The sequence below is a fragment of the Cheilinus undulatus genome, linkage group 13, assembly GCF_018320785.1.
Source record: "Cheilinus undulatus linkage group 13, ASM1832078v1, whole genome shotgun sequence".
Classification (NCBI taxonomy): domain Eukaryota; kingdom Metazoa; phylum Chordata; class Actinopteri; order Labriformes; family Labridae; genus Cheilinus; species Cheilinus undulatus.
The window spans coordinates 23,356,767-23,374,901 of record NC_054877.1 but is presented as its reverse complement, the minus strand read 5'-3'; the positions used below and the strand labels follow the sequence as shown (position 1 = coordinate 23,374,901).

Here is an 18,135-nt window from a genome sequence, read left to right as displayed (position 1 = left end):
TTTTCATGAAATTTTACAGGAAATGTCAGAAATGGCATAAGGAAGAACAGATTAGATTTTGGGACTGATCCAGATCACCGTCTGGATCCAGGAATTTTTTTAAGGATTCTGTACTATTGGGAGATAGGGCTAATGGCGGAGGTCTGCGCTGTTACCACTTTACACCAGGAGATGGCGGACATGAGTAACTTATTCAAAGTTTTGGAGTTTATAGAGTTTGAATGACACACCCCTGGTCGAGGAGACGAGTTGGAGTGTGACAGAGAGAAAGACAGCGAATTGTACCGAGATTACTCACTATGCTGGGAGGAATAGAGGAATATTCACCCTCTGCCATGACTTTCAGTCGTCCAGTGAGACCATGGGTGCGTCCGCCATGACAGTCCACACGTAGCAAAGCCAGTGCTTTGCCTCACTGTGTCTCCAGGCCAGTTAGATTTTGGGAGTCATCCGGATTACCATCTGGATTCAGGAATGTTTTTAAAGGATTCTTCACTATTGGGAGATAGGGCTGATGGTGGAGGTCTGCGCTCTCTGGGTGCTTTTCTAGTATTAATAATAATATTAATATCATTAACAATATTATTAATATTAATATTAATAACAACAACTATTATTATTATTATTATTATTATTATTATTATTATTATAGTAAATGTAGTTGGAGTTAGGTGGGTCCACAGCAGCAGGTCGCTTGTCCCAAATATCCAGATGAATCTATGAGGCACAGGGCCAAGAAGAACCTATGGACACAGAACTAGAACATAAAGACTCATATCATATGAATGCATACAGAGATACAGAGAGAGTAGGCTCAAGTGTAGGCCCAAAGCTGCCTACACTTTGGGAAGCACTGGCCAGAGGGACCACACACCGAAGGAGGCCCATCATGAGCCCTGAAAGTTTTAAATGAAGGCCCAAATATAAAACACTACCAGACTGTCCAGCTCTTCTCTTAGCTCTTCTAGATTCAGTCTCTCTATGCACTTCATCAGTATCTGCTAAAATGACTGGAAATATTGGCATATTGTGCGTCACTACTTTTTTCCCTTTTTTTTGTTCATTCCATGTATATATGCTGTAAAAGGAGACTTGAGTGTTAATTGATAGGTTAGCTAGACATAATACTTATCAGCTTCATTCATTCATGGATAAAAATAAGGAAAAAATGTATTCTTAGTCCAGCTGTACATTCATTATCTATATGGATCATCCCGTTTAGAGTCGTTGGGGATGCTGGAGCCAATCCCAGCTGATAGTGGGCAAGTGGCAGGGTATCCCTGGCCTGGTTGCCACTTCCAGTCAATTACAGAGTGGGGCCTTTCTCATACTGCTCCCTTGTCACTTCTACTCCAGTATAGAGTGGACTCTGTCTGATGTCACGAATAAAGCTCCCTCAGTTAAGACGGAGAGTTGAAGATCAGCAACAAGTATTGTGACAAGCTCCCGTCAGTGCTACTGAAATCATAAATTTATGTAGAATGGTTTTTATGTCACTAAACTAAAAGTTGTACACATAAATTATGGTGGGCAGACTCATTGAAACCACTCCATGATATGAGGAAAAAAAACCTACATATTTGTTTGCATTTATTATTATTATTATGTATTAACCATCAACAAGATTTGACAGATCCTGATAGTAATATATAGTCTTTTGATTTTACATCTGTATGATACAGTATTTTTTAAAATATGTTTAAAATGTTAAAGTTTGTTTGGGTGATACCGCAGACCTTGAACTTATGCATCTCAAAAGCAATTCAAGGCAATACACCTGTTCAGTATGTCAGCATCTCAGCAGTTTGAAGTGTTGCAAACCCTCCATGAGAGAATGGTAATAACTTGGGGTAAGTGATGATAGAAGGTCATGTTTGATAGCATTGTTTTTAATGTACCTTTCATATAATTTTAAACCCATGGCTTGTCTGTATGATTACCATTTTAAAGACTGATGCCTTTTATTTTTGTGTCCCGTCTAGTAATGCCTTACAACAGCGCCCATCACTGTGTGGTGGAGGTGGAGAACTTCCTGCTGCTGCTTGGCGGAGAGGACCAGTGGAATCCCAACGGTACAGTAACACCTCCATAGATGGCTGAAAGTCAGTCTATCCAGTGATTTCAAACTGAAAATGTGTCACATTTACATAGCCGAGAGAACCTAGGGAGCCAGAGTTGATGTAGGTTCAACCCCATCAGAGTTAATGTAACACTTTCAGATAGTTAAAACACTCACAGCAGAGCCAGTTCAGCTCTGAGTGGACAAACAACACTCCAGTCAACACTTATCCATGATTGGCACAGAAAAATAACTGTTATTAACACTGAAACATTTGTGGAAGTGTTAAGAGTGCTTTTTGCAAAATAGTGACAACACATCGAAGTAGTAAGAAACAAAGACTGTAAATGACCAACATATCTGATGCTTTCCTTTGTTCTTAAGGCACCTACTAACATTGGTACACCACCTAGGTAGTCAGATCTGTGTTATTTTTGTCTCTGGTAGTCAAAACAAACACCTAGCACCTTATGATGGAACACTAATGATAGATTATCCTACATAATTGGAAAATAAGCTTGTAATCAATGTCTGCTCACCCTTATGGAGGTGAAATGTGCAAATACAGAAAACTATCACCTGTAGGTGTTGATCTTAAGAGATATTTTTATACCAAATGAGACCTGCAGAGGCACAGAAGAGAGCTGATCACTACCTTAGCCTGCCTAAACTGTAGAAAAAAAAATGAATCATTTGAGTAATCTGCATCTTTCTTTTGATCTGATTTTGCAGGAAAGCACAGCACTAATTTTGTCAGCCGCTATGACCCAAGATTCAACAGTTGGATACAGCTGCCTCCTATGCAGGAGAGGTAAGTCTGCTTGTTTGATTGTGTGTTTGTTATTGTGAAAACGGAATACAGATAGACCGCACAGTAGGGGTTTCAAGGTTCTGCACAAGAACTGCATCCCTTTCTGACTTTTATATACAGTGCTTAACAAATTTATTAGACCACCCTAACCCTAACCAAAGTAAGGTTTATGCCACAGCGGCCCTAAATTAACAGCATTGGTAATTACCAAAATCATTATTTATGTTTCTGCAATGGTTAATACACCAATATGTAGAAGCTCTTTAACCCAAATAATATTTTTAATGCTAAAATATAATTATTATTGTTATCCATGAATTTTCAAATTTACTGATTTACAAAAAAAAAAGGAAAAATAGTAAATCACATTATTATTTCTTGATTAATATGTTATTCCTGAACATAGAAATTAGTTTCAGTGGTTGAATGTTATGCTTGATTAATTTCTGACTTCTCAGAGAAGCCCAAATGAGCTGGCTCAAATTTGGGTGAATTCAGTTTGAAATTCCTCATTCCTGTTCAAAATGGTAAAACGTGGAGAGCTCACTGAAAATGAAAGAGTCCGCATTAAAGCACTTCATGATGCTGGATGGTCTTTGAGACAAATATGACAAGTGGTCTAATACATTTGTTAAGCACTGTACATATTCACAAACAACATTATAATAAATGGAAGACTTCATTTTTTGTTAGATGATTAATTTGTTTGCAAGCAAAAGCCCTCCTCTTCCTCATTATGAATTCTTTTCTTGAAATTCGTCTTTTTGAATTTGTGATATTAAATCAAAATCATCCCTTGCAAAAGTAGATACACTCACTCCATTGGCATAAAACAGGTGCTCACTGTATCAAATTTATATAAACAGTTCAGAAACTCAAATTTATCCTTCCTTCTTTTAGCACAAATTGTAGAAATCCTCAAATAAGTCTTGTCTTCCTTGTTTAATAGTGTTGTCTGGTTGACACTTGCTTCCTCAGGAGGGCCAGTTTCTTTGCCTGCCGCCTCGATAGGCACCTGTATGTGATTGGTGGTCGGAACGAGAGCGGATACCTCTCCAGTGTTGAGTCCTACAACCTGGAGACCAACGAGTGGAACTACGTGTCGTCTCTGCCACAGCCTCTGGCTGCACATGCAGGAGCAGTACACAACGGCAAGATCTACATATCAGGTCAGGAGAGAACATTATTAATACTCTATGAAGTATTTGACAGGATGGGCTGAAAAAAGAACTGAAGCAGCAGAAGCACAGATTGTTTTATCCTATACATTCCCATTTAATGCCAAACCTGGTGCCTGCACTTGAATACAGACAGTTTTTTTGGAGAATAAGTGTGTTGTTCTGTTAATGCTACCTTAGTAGCTAGTCTCAAGCAAAGATTAAGTGCAGACCAAAAAGGTTAAACAAAAAATGTACTTCTTTACATTTGTTAAAACAATAAATAGGCAGTTATTTTTATGAACATAAGGATTTTCCAAGCAGTACTTTAAATGAATTCAATGCAGAAATGCAACTCATTTGGTGTCCACTTGATGCTGCCTGAAAAAGCCACAGGATTTCCATTTTTTCCATATTAAAAATGGCAGTTTATCCATCCATTTTGATTATGTTGTGGTTAATATTTATGCACATATTTCCATGAAAAGGGAAGAAACTGAGTAGACTAACAGTTTGATTAGTTTACCAGAAGTTTTATGGCTCACCTAACCCTCTAAGTTAAGTGGAATCAGTTTTCAGTTTTCAGTGGAGACCACCACTGTTGGGCTGTCCAGTCACTGGTTAATCAGTATTCCTGGCTACCATTACACCATAAAGACAAGAGAACACTCCAAGCAACTTAGGGGAAAGGTTATTGAAAAGTCTAAGTCAGGGGATGGATAACAAAAGGTTGCCAAGGCACTAAACACCCCCCCCAGAGATCAGTTAAATCCATCAAGAAATGGAAGGAACATGACGTGTGAATCTGCCGAGATCAAGCCATCATCATAACCTGAGTGACCGTGCAAGAAGGACCGTGTTTTTTTTTTTTTGCCATATGGCAAGATGCTGTGTTTGGTGGATGCCAAACACTGCACATCACCACAAACACACCATTCCCACTGTGAAGCATGGTGGTGGCAACATCATGCTGTGGAGATTCTTCTCAGCGGCCGGCCCTGGAAGAGATGTGGTAGAGGATAAAATTAATGCAGCAAAACCCTGGAGGACACTCTATTCAGTCTTTAAGAGAACTACAGTTTTGGAGAAGATTTATTTTCCAGTAAAACAATGACCAGAAGCATCCAGTGAAAGCTACACAGAAATAGTTTGAAGACAAGAAGGTGAATGTTCTGGAGTGGCTGAGTCAAAGCCCAGACCTCAATCCAATAGAGAGTTTGTGGCTGGAATTGAAAAGGACTGTTCATGCCTGATCCCTGTGCAACCTGACAAAGCTTCAGCAGTTTTGCGAAGAAGAATGGAGTAAAATTGCATTGTCCAGATGTGTCTGATTGAGACCTATCCAATCCTTTTAGGCACTGTAAACCGAGAGATAGCTGTGATCAGCCAGGATGGACTAGGTTTTCTTTACAGTCCTGACTTTGTACAAGAGAGTTAGGTCTCATTCTATTTGTTATATAACCAGATAATGGTAATCCTGTCATGTATTTTTTAATTTGGTCATGGGGTCTGTGGTTACTTATTAAAAATCGCTTCTAAAAAGATGAAGAGAAAGATTAACAATGGCCTTCTTCTTTCATTAGACACAGAGAAATACTTGGCAAACCCTTTTGGTTATATTTATTCCAGAGAAGTTTCCTTGACAAATGCATCCAGAGTTTAAGGTGAAATGAAACTCTGTTAAACATTTTTTTAAACCAACTCAATATAAAAACAGTGGATACAATTTAGCCTTCTGAAATCTATAACAATATCTATTGTTTAAATGACATTTAAATCAAAGACTCATCACAGCAGCACAGCATAAACTATAATCCTGCTCTTCAAAAAGCTGGCTGTCACTGAATCATCGGTGAACTTTATGACGTGACTATTGTACCATATCAGTCAGCACAAGTGAAAACTAAAAGAAGGAAACAAAGGCGCTGGCCTTGAGGAGAACCTGTGTTCAATAGAATTCTTTGGGGAGGCGCAGTCTACTTTGACTCATTACATTTATCATTAAAAACATCTGTGACAAAAAGATAGAGACAAAAAGTGTCTCTGTAGATACAAAAAATACTCGGCACTGGATGGTATGAAATATGGATGGTATGATGAAGGTGTTGGTGTAATACTGGATGATTTACAAAGTAAAATTAATCATATGTTGAGTGATACATCTGACAATCTGTACACAAACAGGCCATGTGTCCCCCTACATAAATGTGAATTTCTACACAGTACTGAAGGCAAAGTTCTGTGTTCACCTGTTGTAGGAGGAGTGCACAATGGAGAGTATGTGTCCTGGCTCTACTGTTATGATCCAATAATGGATGTGTGGGCGAGGAAACAGGATATGAACACAAAGCGTGCCATTCACGCCCTGGCTGGAATGAACGACCGCCTGTATGCCATCGGTGGAAATCATTTGAAAGGTAAGTACTCAACATTTCAGGAAGTGAAGAGAAAATATGTCAATATTGAGACTTTTTCTAAACTGTGAGTGAAATAGATGTTGCCATTTATTTATTTTTTATTTACATTGCATCACTGGGGGCCCACACTCATGCTCCATCACTTAGAAAAAGGAAAATGTATAGTGAATTTGTGTTTTATTAGCAAATCTGAATGCTTGCAGTCATTATATTAATGAATCACAGTAAGAAAAAGTTTTAATGCAATAGACAGTTTAAAGTTTATTGCACACCATGTATGATTTCTTTACTCTAATTTGCTTTTCACTGGCACAGTTTCAGATACTTCCTCTAAAAATCATCATGTCCAAAGATTTTCTCAGCTGTGTACCTACCTTCAATGGCAAATGTTTTCATGTTCCCAATGCCCAAGGCTGAGGAAGAACAAACACCAGTAGATGTAATAAAAAAAAAACATCTGAGGTCCTGAGAGGAAAGCAGAAAGAAAACCAAGAACTATCTGTTTGATCCAGTCAATATTTTTTTTTATTTCTATCTCAGTATGTTTACTAGCATATTTAGTGGCTATTAACTTACTCTAAGTATACAAATCTTCTTTTCATTTCAGTTCAAACCTTTATTTATTCTCGAAAGTACATTGAGGTTTCTCTCTCATTCTAACGGCATCAAGATTCAAAGCACTTTAAAACAAGCAAAACAAAACAGCAAACAAATATAACCCATTTTAAAGTAGAAATCAATCAAGTGCTAAACTCTACAAGAAGGGGAAGAACTTTCAAAGTTTGTTTAGGGGCGTTCTATGAGATCAGAGCATTGACGGAAAGTACCGTTTTACCGAGTTCACTATAAGCTCGAGGGGTTTTAAGAAGCTCGAGGGGTTTTAAGAATTAGCCAGTCAGTAGAACGAGCATATTTAAAGACAAACTGACAGTATAGTAAACTGAACCATGATTTCCTTCATTCAAACTTTTTTTAAAATGTAAGCATAATTTTAATCTAAATTAAAGATTTAAACACATTTGAATGCCTATCCTATCCAAGGTAGCTCACATGATGCTGATTATGCACATCATCTTCAATTAAATCTGGTGTCTATGACCATATCCCAATGCTGGGGTATTAGTCAGTGATGCATTTTACCTCAGCCTCTAGTAATTGGCCGAGGCTGAAGTGGGAAGCAACTTTAATGGCATAGAGGGCTGCAGCAAATAAGCAATGCAAAGACTATTTTGGAAACAAGTGAGGAAATGTCCAAGATAAGTATCTGAAACCTGGTGTCTGAAGGAACCATCAAAATGAAAAAGTGAACAGTGTGGGTGTGTTTGATCAATTGCTAATTACAGCATCCTGGCAACATAAATAAATAACAAAATTGTCATCAAATTTGGATTCAAGAGTCCCACTCACTGGAAAATAAGAAGACTACTGAGAAATGCAAACAGAAAATTATCTAAACTGTCTGGATTTGTTTTAAAATGTGTTTGTGTAGAACTACTTATTCTAAAGAAAAACTGATTATTCACAGATGATATTAACAGCATACTACAGACTGAATTTGGAGATGGAAACTCGCAATAGCTATAATCTCTGTGTGAAACCTCAGTTACTTTTAGCTTGTTTGTAACAGGCTGAAGTTTTACTATGTAATTTGCATTGTCCCTATCAAATAAACTTTAGAAATAAATAAATAAAATTTCAGTCGAGATTTAAACTTTTTTTCTTCTTTCAAAGGTTTCTCTCATCTAGATGTGATGTTGGTGGAGTGTTACGATCCAAAAGCTGACCAGTGGAACATCCTGCAGACGCCCATCCTGGAAGGTCGCAGTGGCCCGGGCTGTGCTGTTCTGGATGACAGCATCTTCCTAGTGGGGGGCTACAGCTGGAGCATGGTATGGTCCGACACATCTTTTTATGTAATGTAATGAACATATGAAGTGTTAGTAGGTGAACATGATTTAACTATGAATTTTTATAGTATTAGTTTATTTTCTGTGCAGCATTATTGATGCTTGATAGGGATGCATGATATCAGATATTATATACTATATGCTGATATTTGCAAATTCAGTTAAGCCAATACCCATATTGATACTAATATAAAATTGTAGTTCAGAGCTGAAACTTCACTCCTGAAAACATACTTTGACTTTAAGGACAAACAAAGAAACAAAATTCTGCCCTAAGAACACAGTTTAAAGTTACAGGCAGCCTTTCCCAAACTTCAGTATGCTACAACCCAGTTTGAGACCAGAAAATCTTCTGGGGCCCATAACCAACCAAGCAATACCATAACATGAGACTTGAATATCTATAATAAAAATCTATAATATTTTATGGCATAAACAGGGAATTTAAAGCAAAGTCTTTGCTTTGAGATCATTAACATTACTCAGAGAGTGTCTGTATATCACAAAGTACGACTAATGAGCCACTGCCATTTATTTTGTTTGATATGGCATCTGCAAAGTCCCTTAAATTTTCTTTTCTAATATTCATCTCTGTTCAAGCACTGTTTTTCCAGCTCTTCAAAAATGGCATTAACGTCTCTGAAGACACAGAGAAATTCTTAAAATTTGAAGCAAGCGGAAAAGTTAAATGTTTAACTGAGTGTCACCAGTAAATCTAACACCAGTTAAACGGTGACATCGGTTGTTCACATCAGACAAAATAAATGACAAAAAGGTGTCATGAGTTTAAACATCTAGATGTCTGTCACTTCTGAGTCTTAAAAACAACAAACAAACAATAAAGTAATTTATGATCACTAAAACATAATTTATACTATATTGCCAAAAGTATTCACTCACCCATCCAAATAATAGAAATCCGGTGTTTCAATCACTTCCATGGCTACAGGTGTATAAAATCAAGCACCTAGGCACACAGACTGTTTCTGCAAATATTTGAGAAAGAATGGGTCGCTCTCAGGAGCTCAGTGAATTCCAGTGTGGTACTGTGATAGGATGCCACCTGTGCAACAAGTCCAGTCGCGAAATGTCCTCGCTCCTAAATATTCCACAGTCAACTGTCAGTGGTATTATAACAAAGTGAAAGCGATTGGGAATGACAGCAATGCCAACAGCAAGGCCACGTAAAATGATGGAGCGGGGTCAGTGGATGCTGAGGCGCGTAGTGCACAGAGGTCGCCAACTTTCTGCAGAATCAGTCACTTCAGACCTCCAAACTTCATGTGGCCTTCAGATTAGCTCAAGAACAGTGCGTAGAGAGCTTCATGGAATGGGTTTCCATGGCCGAGCAGCTGCATCCAAGCCATACATCACCAAGTGCAATGCAAAGCATCGGATGCAGTGGTGTAAAGCACGCCACCGCTGGACACTGGAGCAGTTGAGATGCATTCTCTGGAGTGACAAATTGTGCTACTCTGGCAATCTGATGGATGAGTCTGGGTTTGGCGGTTGCCAGGAGAATGGTACTTGTCTGACTGCATTGTGCCAAGTGTAAAGTTTGGTGGAGGGGGGATTATGGTGTGGGGTTCTTTTTCAGGAGCTGGGCTTGGCCCCTTAGTTCCAGTGAAAGGAACTCTTAATGCTTCAGCATACCAAGAGATTTTGGACAATTCCATGCTCCCAACTTTGTGGGAACAGTTTGTGGATGGCCCCTTCCTGTTTCAACGTGACTGTGCATCAGTGCACAAAGCAAGGTCCATAAAGACATGGATGAGAGAGTTTGGTGTGGATGAACTTGACTGGCCTGCACAGAGTCCTGACCCCAACCTGATAGAACACCTTTGGAAAGAATTAAAGTGGAGAATGAGAGCCAGGCTTTCTCGTCCTACATCAGTGTGTGACCTCACAAATGTGCCTCTGAAATAATGGTCAAAAATTCCCACTGGGCTTCTCTGAGAAGTCAGAAATTAATAAAGCATAACATTCAACCACTAACATGAATTTTGTCCTCGGGAATGCAAGTAAATAACTATAATTTGACATATTAATCAAGAAATAATAATGTGCTTTACTATTTTTTCTTTTTTTGTAAATCAGTACATTTAAAAATTCATGGATAACAATAATAATTATATTTTAGCATTAAAAAAACATTTGGGTTAAAGAACTTCTACATATTGGTGTATTAACCGTTGCAGAAACATAAAAAATGATTTTGGTTTTACTCATTTTTACCAATGCTGTTAATTTAGGGCAGCTGTGGCATAAACCTTACTTTGGATGGTGGTCTAATAAATTTGTTAAGCACTGTATACATATATATATATATATATATATATATATATATATATATATATATATCTTTAAAATACTCTTGGGTTTTTTACGCCTTTATTGAGAGAGGAGGACAATGGATAGAATTGAAATCATTGGTTGGACGTGGAGGAGAGACATGCAGGAAGGTAGCCACCAACCAGGCTTGAATCCCTGCCATCTACACACGTGGGGTGCTCCTCAAATCACTCAGCCATCTGCACCCCAAATATATACATTTTTTGTTTCTAAGATTTTAAGCTATTGTAAATGGCCTTTTGCAGCCCAACTGTAGTACCTTTGGGGCTCACCAGTGGGCCCCTGGTCCACACTTTGGTACGCTGGTTTGAGGAGTCAAACTGAAAAAAAAGATTCAGGTGAAGTAGGTCTGTTGGTCCTGCCTAAAAACCACACAAACATAGTTGCACATAGTCGATACTGACAGCCAGTACAGGCCGATATATCATTTGGTAATTTCAGCAGAAATGTTCAGTAATACAAATAATTAACTTTATAAGTGAATATCTGTGATTATAGTTATCATGCTGATAATATTGTTTATTCCTAATGAGTAATGATGAAAGAATGCAACAAGGATTAAAGTTTTTGATATATTGTATCATCAAAGGTGTTACTCAATGCCCTGTCTGAACTTTGTAAAAAAAAAAAAAAAAAAAGAAAACAAAAAAGGGCTTCCTTCAAGTGTCAGGTAACATGAATAAACCAAACTTATATTTTTAAATTAATGCTGTCAAAATAACGTGTTTATTTTGATCAATTAATCACACATATATTACGCAGTTTTTAAAACATGCAAATTAATTGCAATGACGACATACTGTCGTCACTCTTCTTTTTAATGTTTGCCAAAGTGTTGTAAACTTGATGAAAAACAAAAACAAGCTAAACATTTCATGGTCTTTTTGATTTTTATTACTTTATACGACCAACCATCCAGGATTGATCCAGAAAAAGTTTAGTGTCAGAAATGTTGAATTTATTTGTGGATGTGCAAACTTCCCGATTTAAAAGTTTACTCCTCTCGCTGCTTTAAAACCTTAAAGTTTTGATGCCTTTCAGAAGCTCGTTCTTTCCTAATGGTAGTTTCATGATGTCACTGACAAGAGGCTTACCATGTGCAGTTGTGCGTAAAAAAACTGATTCATGAGAAATAACAACAGAACTTTTTAAACTAACAAAACACCAATGAAGATGAAGAGAGAAAAAAGACAGAAGTGAAGTGGGCACAGTGCAGAGGGACAGAGTGAAAGATCAGATACAGTAAATTCAAAAATTCGCTCTTAATAATGTGAAGAGAGGAGTAACATGGGTGACAATGTAATACGTATACAAAAATATATGTTTATACTCCGTTACAAACAATTAATCATGATTAATTATCACAGAATCTGTAATTAATTCTCCTCTATTTCTAAATTGAAGAGCTGCCACTCATTTGTGTGATACAGCCTCATCTTTTGTTTAACATTTTATCAATATTACCACAATCCAAGCTTTCACACTAGCTTCATCTATTAAGGAGCCCAGAGCTTTGTTTTTGTCAGCAAGCATATGAAGATTAAAAAATGCAGATTGCAGAGGTCACTCACTCTCAAAATGTATGTAATAGATTAAGTGGACTTTACATCAGCCAGTTTTCACTAACTATTTTAGCTGAACTCTGTAGTTGTTAGGAAATGTCACTCAAAAAGAATAAAATAAGAAATTTCTATGTGTCTTTTTTAGCTGCAGATTTAGACACAATTGGCACACTATGGGATATTTCTGGCAGTAGGATTCAGGTATGTGTGGGACTGACTCAAAATAAATTGCAGTTCTTGGTAATAAGGGAACATGTCATCCAGCGCAGCGTCCTGGCTCTTAGCTGTTTTTGGAGAACGGTGGAGCCCCATTACACAGAGGAATAAGCTTTACCTGGCTTTACCGTGTCACTTCATTCCTGGTTGGTCATTAAATGGAATTCTTGGACTGAATATTTAAATACATATGCTGTTTTTGATGATATTCATTTATATAAAAGAGATTTTCTGTTCCACAGGTAAAAGTTGAAACAGCACTGAGAACATGAGCGAGAATGACATGATTTTATGTTCTCCTCAGGGGGCCTATAAGTCTTCTACCATCTGCTACAGCCCTGAGAAAGGAACATGGACAGAGTTGGAGGGAGAGGTGGCAGAGCCTTTAGCAGGCCCGGCGTGCTCCACCGTCATACTGCCTGCCTGCCTCCCCTTTAACAAATGACAACTAATTCAACCGACGGGCAGAGAAGAGAGCGAGGAGCAGCACACTGAATGGGAGGAGGACCATCAATAAGCAAAAGAGCTGTCAACAATTTTGTGACAAACCCGCCCGTCAGGTGACGGCGGTGTGTATAAATTATTTTTTTACAGGATTGACCAGAGCACTTTCGTTATTCCCTACTGAAGGTTTGAAGAAAAAAAATCTGAATTGTGTAAGTCATGTATTTAAACTCATCTGTGTTCTGAGAAATGGTCAGTTTCATACTTGATTTAATTTAAACTGATAGTAAGTGTTTTGGCTTCTCTTCTATAGCACGCAGTGTTGAACTGAATTATAGCTTTCAAATCCATTGTATCTTGTATCAGTAGAGGCATAATTTCAGCTAAATGCAGTGTCATTTCATGGACTGATGCTGTGAAAAGGGGGATCAGTCCCAGATCTTCATGGAGTTAAACTAGGGCTGGGTGAGTAACAATTACAGCGATGATCAAGGTGTATAAATATTCTTCATTGCTCATGTTTCTCTTTATCTGCTGCATCACTTTGTCAGATCACTATGCGACTTAATTTCTTGCAACATATTACATGTCTAAAACAGGGGAATATAAAGAAAATATTTTCTTAACTGACATGTTATAAACAGATAACGCTAGATGCAGGAATACAAATGCCCAAACACTAAAAAGGCAAAGTAGCACAATAATCTTGATGATATGTCCATTACACCCAGCCCTAATTTCTAACTTAATACCTTAACATTTACAGCCAGACTGAGGTGGTGTTGCTGTATATCTTGTTGAACAGAGAGTTCCTCACAGGTAACCTGCTTTGACCAAATTATCTTAAAAATAATGAAAGGCTGAACGTCAATTCCTGATATTCATGAAGCACTGATGTTTCTATTATTTTAATAACAGTGGTACAATCAATAGTCACTGCTAGCCACTGAATTTGTGGCTAGCTTATTTTGGTTAAAAGAGTGAAAATGTTAATGCTAATACTCCTGTTTGTGGGTTCAAAAGCATTTTCTCAGATTTTAATCAATATATGAAAACAAACAAGCATACAGTGGTCCTTTATGCACTAATAGTGAAATTAATCCAGCACTTTCGATTCACTAAAATGTAAAATAATTCATGTGCCGTGTTAAAATATGGCTGACAGTACAAATTAAATTAAGTCCATTCTAGTCTACGTTAATAGGTTGAAGGAGTTGACTCTAAATATTGATGCAGTACCTGTTGAATTCTGTAAAGATTTGTTGATTTCATTCCTGTACATAGTCGCTTGCGGTGAAACATTTTTGTGCACTCAATTTTGGATTTATTCTCAAATCCTGTTATGTCCTTTGCATTTTAGAAAATGAAAATAAATCAACTCTTGATGATTACACTTCCTTTTGCAGATCTTTTATATCATAAATAAAGCAAACATAGTGAAAAGCATATTATTTTCTAACATTAAGGCCATTAGAGCAAAAATGTCCACTTCCAAATTAAAGTCATAAAATTATAAAATAATGTTTTTTTTTTTATCAACTTTTAGGGGGTTAAATCTTTTGATCATCTTCAGTCCTGATCAAAACTACCAAATATTTAAACATTTTCAGGATTTTTACCCATTCAGTGCCAGTTAAATGAATGATTTCACTGTTTGGAAGTGGACATTTCTGTCCTTTCTGGCCGTACCATGTTGAAAATTTCAAATTTTAATACTGCACAAAAACTAATAATGCCTCAAAATCAATTTCGTTGCCAGTCCTTGACATATCCGGGACTACGATTTAAAGAAATTAACCAGCCCTCTTTTATTTATCAACAATAGCTTGTTTTTCTTTCTGTTTTCATAAAAAACAAGATTGTCATCCTTTTATCAAACTGGTATTTTAAGGGTTAAAACCCTGAAATCGTTTAAATCAGTGGTTCTCAACTGGTGGGTCGGGCCCAAAAATTGGGTCACGGAGTTGGTTTTAGTGGGTTGAGAAGATGTTCCTGGAAAAACGTGTGGCATAAAGTTCATGATGTCCAGACAGTCTAAGAAGGAATATATCCATTCATTTTATTTTACTCTGATTTTTCGTGTATAATTTGGTTGTTTTCTCAAACAAAACTGGATTTTCTTATTTTAATTTGCTAATTTTTCAAAATATCAAGACAAAAAACAAAGTTACACCTTTTCATGAGGATCAGAACAAAAAACACCTTCCATAGACAGCATTTGGGAAAGGGCAGAGCCTTTGAAAAAAAATCAGAGGGTGATTGGATGAACATTCTGTCTGTCACATCTTTACATTGCCAGAGCAACAAAACACGAGATGTAGCCGTTACCGAGGTTTGCCACTACAGTGGAGTAAACTCCATAGAGAGCTGCATAACGTGAACCATGGCAACTGTAGATATGCCAGTACATGACTTTGGTCATTTTTGAAAAGAAAACACAATGCGCTGTTCTTTGTTCTTCTTTTAATGAAGAAATGTCATCAAGTTCTAATAAAACTGGTACTTTAGCAGCATTGAAGCTAATCTCTTCTGCCATAATTGCACCGGCCTCTTCTTGCTGCTTGCTTACGTCATGACTCCACTGCCTCTCTATGCTGAATGGTCCTGTCACTTTCTAACCAGGCCCAAACAGTTCAGATGGGAGCTTTGCAAGATGGATTCGCCAGTGAGAAACACGGAAACGGGCAAATCTATCTGCTTTGCAAGCTTAATAAACTACAATACTCTTTGGGAAATTAATTGAAGTTTTTGAAAATGTTTTAGGAATTTAAGTTGCTAATCTTGATTTAAAAAGGTGGTGGGTCCTGAGGCCAGACCAGTTGAGAACAACTGGTTTAAATATTTGGTAGTTTTGAACAGGATTAAAGTTAATTAAAAGACTTAACCTAAAAAGTTAGTAGAACATAATCATAAAGCATATATTTTTATTACTGTTCTAGGACGTGGACCTTTTTCTCCTTAAATGCTTCAAAGGGTATAAATTTGTGCACAGTTTAACAAAGGCCCCATACATTTTTTTTTTATTTTAAGTTATTTGGGGACTTTTTGCCTTTCTCTGATAGGACAGCTAAAGAGAGACAGGAAATATGGGGCGAGAGAATTCACCAAACAGCACTGATATCAGGAATCGATCCTGCAAACAGTGGCTATTTTCATAAATAGTGTGAAGTTAGTTTGATGGTCCCTATGGGTCACTGTGGTCTCTGATTGCCATCTTAAGATTGCCTTCATACAGTTACATAGGAAAATACCAAAGTAAATCAAATATGGAAGCTTAATCTAAGAAAGGAAGTGATGAAAAGAATGGTTCAACTTAACACATTCTGGTTGCATGATTATATGTGGCAAAGGCTGGCAACCAAAATTCAGCAGGTGATTCTCTGTTGCAGAGCAGTAATTGGACTGGTACCATAATATTGCTGTCACACAATGTCAGTGTTAGCTGTTTTTATATCAGTCAGTGCTTCCTTTCTATGAACTTTATTTTTTTTGGGGGGGGGGGTGTTAGTAGATTTCCTTTGGCAGGATAAGACTGTATAACAATAGCAAAAAGATTTAGTATTCAGCCTTAATTGTGGTTTTCGACTTTTGTTAAAATTATGTAAGAGAAATGACCAAAACTGGATCAGTCTCTAAAGATGTACTGTTTACATCCAGTTAATAAATTCATCTTCATGCTTTAACAGAAATAGCCCCAGACACACAGACAGCCAAATATTAACAACTTACAGATGCATATTTCCTGGAGTTCCCCCTGTAGTCTGGTGTCAAGGTAAAGCTGGCTCTTATTACTTGTCTTGACTCCACTGTAGTTGCCTTGGCTGGTCTGCAGAATAATTAACGTCAATATGAGTTAAAGAGAGATTAATTTAACTTGCACTTCACCTCTGCAGCTGTTATTACCTCTCCTAGATGGATAAAGACTTGTCTCAGTACTCTTGAGTGTACAGATTATTAATAAATCTGACCTTGGGACACCTTTAGATTGAAATAGAAACCACAGCATTACAGCAGGCAGGAGTCTGTAAAATGTGAACCAGCAAGCATACAAAGTGAGCCTGATGTTTACCCTCAGGGCACTCTCTCATGCCAGACCACATTTGATTTTCCAACCATTTAATACCAACTGTTTCATGCACCAAACGGCATGCTCATCCCCTTGCACATACACATGCATCAGATGGTTTCATGTCTTTTTGTGTTGATTTTTTTTCTATACATGGCAGCACTTTCTCTGCTTTGCGTCTCCTCTTCATGCATCCACTTGGCCGTGTGCCTAGAGGATAAGATGGCAATTATTTCCGCACCGAGATGAGTCTGCTAGATTACATAAATCCATATCTAATTCAAACAATATGGGATCAGGGCATTAGAAAGTACTGCATGTTCTTCTTGTTACAAAAAGCTCAGAAACATGTCTGACAACAACAGCTGAGATACTGCAGAGATATCTAAAGACTTCCTCTGGTCAGCAGACTTTATCACGACACAAAAGCACATAGTCGAGGCCACTTTCTCTGACTGTATCTTGATAAGACAAAGCTTTGGACGTTTACACAGAAACACTGAGTGTATGTGGATTTGAAGTCTTCATTTTTTTTCTCAGTGTAGGTGTTGGCAGATGGTTACTGTACTGCTCTCAGTCCCACTGCTTGTCTTCAGCTGAGGGAATAACAGGCTTGCTTAAAATGAGCACGACTGACCTTTTAATTAACACATGGACCACAGTGGCTCTGTATTAATCATAGAGAAAACTAGTTTCTGTAGCACAGCAGTTTATGTATGTATTGGCAGCAGTTTTTAAATGCTAAAAGATACATCTTTTGGCACAGATCACAGGCTAGTCTTGTTTTTTACAGCCTTATGTGCACTCTTTGTGGTCTTTTCTAAGTCTGTGTTGTGTTAATTTAATCTGTTTTGTGCAGCACTACAGTCCTAGAGGAACAATGTTTCCTCTCTCTGTTCACAAGCTGTTTGAAAAGACAGAAAAATGTTGATTAATTTCAATATCCTAACATCTTTATGTTAGATCTGGTGCTGCTGAGGGTAGTTAGTAGGCATATATTTGGTGCAGGGCTGCACAGTTCCTCTGGGGTTTGCACTGTCACCTCACAGCAAGAAGGTTCCTGTTTGGAATCCCTGTCAGACGGGGCTTTTCTGTGTGCAGTTGTTCTCCTCGTTCATGTGTAGGTTCTCTCAGATACTTCTGC

General features: G+C 37.6%; 1 protein-coding gene across 1 annotated transcript in view; it reads left to right on the top strand.

The window, feature by feature from the left end:
- Positions 1-12,926, top strand: part of klhl14 (kelch-like family member 14) — a 28,745-nt gene extending 15,819 nt beyond the window's left edge. The window contains 6 exon segments of the mRNA XM_041804247.1: positions 1,983-2,072; positions 2,792-2,870; positions 3,849-4,039; positions 6,286-6,444; positions 8,176-8,333; positions 12,786-12,926. Of these exon segments, the coding sequence (XP_041660181.1) occupies positions 1,983-2,072; positions 2,792-2,870; positions 3,849-4,039; positions 6,286-6,444; positions 8,176-8,333; positions 12,786-12,926 (818 nt within the window).
- The last annotated feature ends 5,209 nt before the right edge of the window (positions 12,927-18,135 follow it).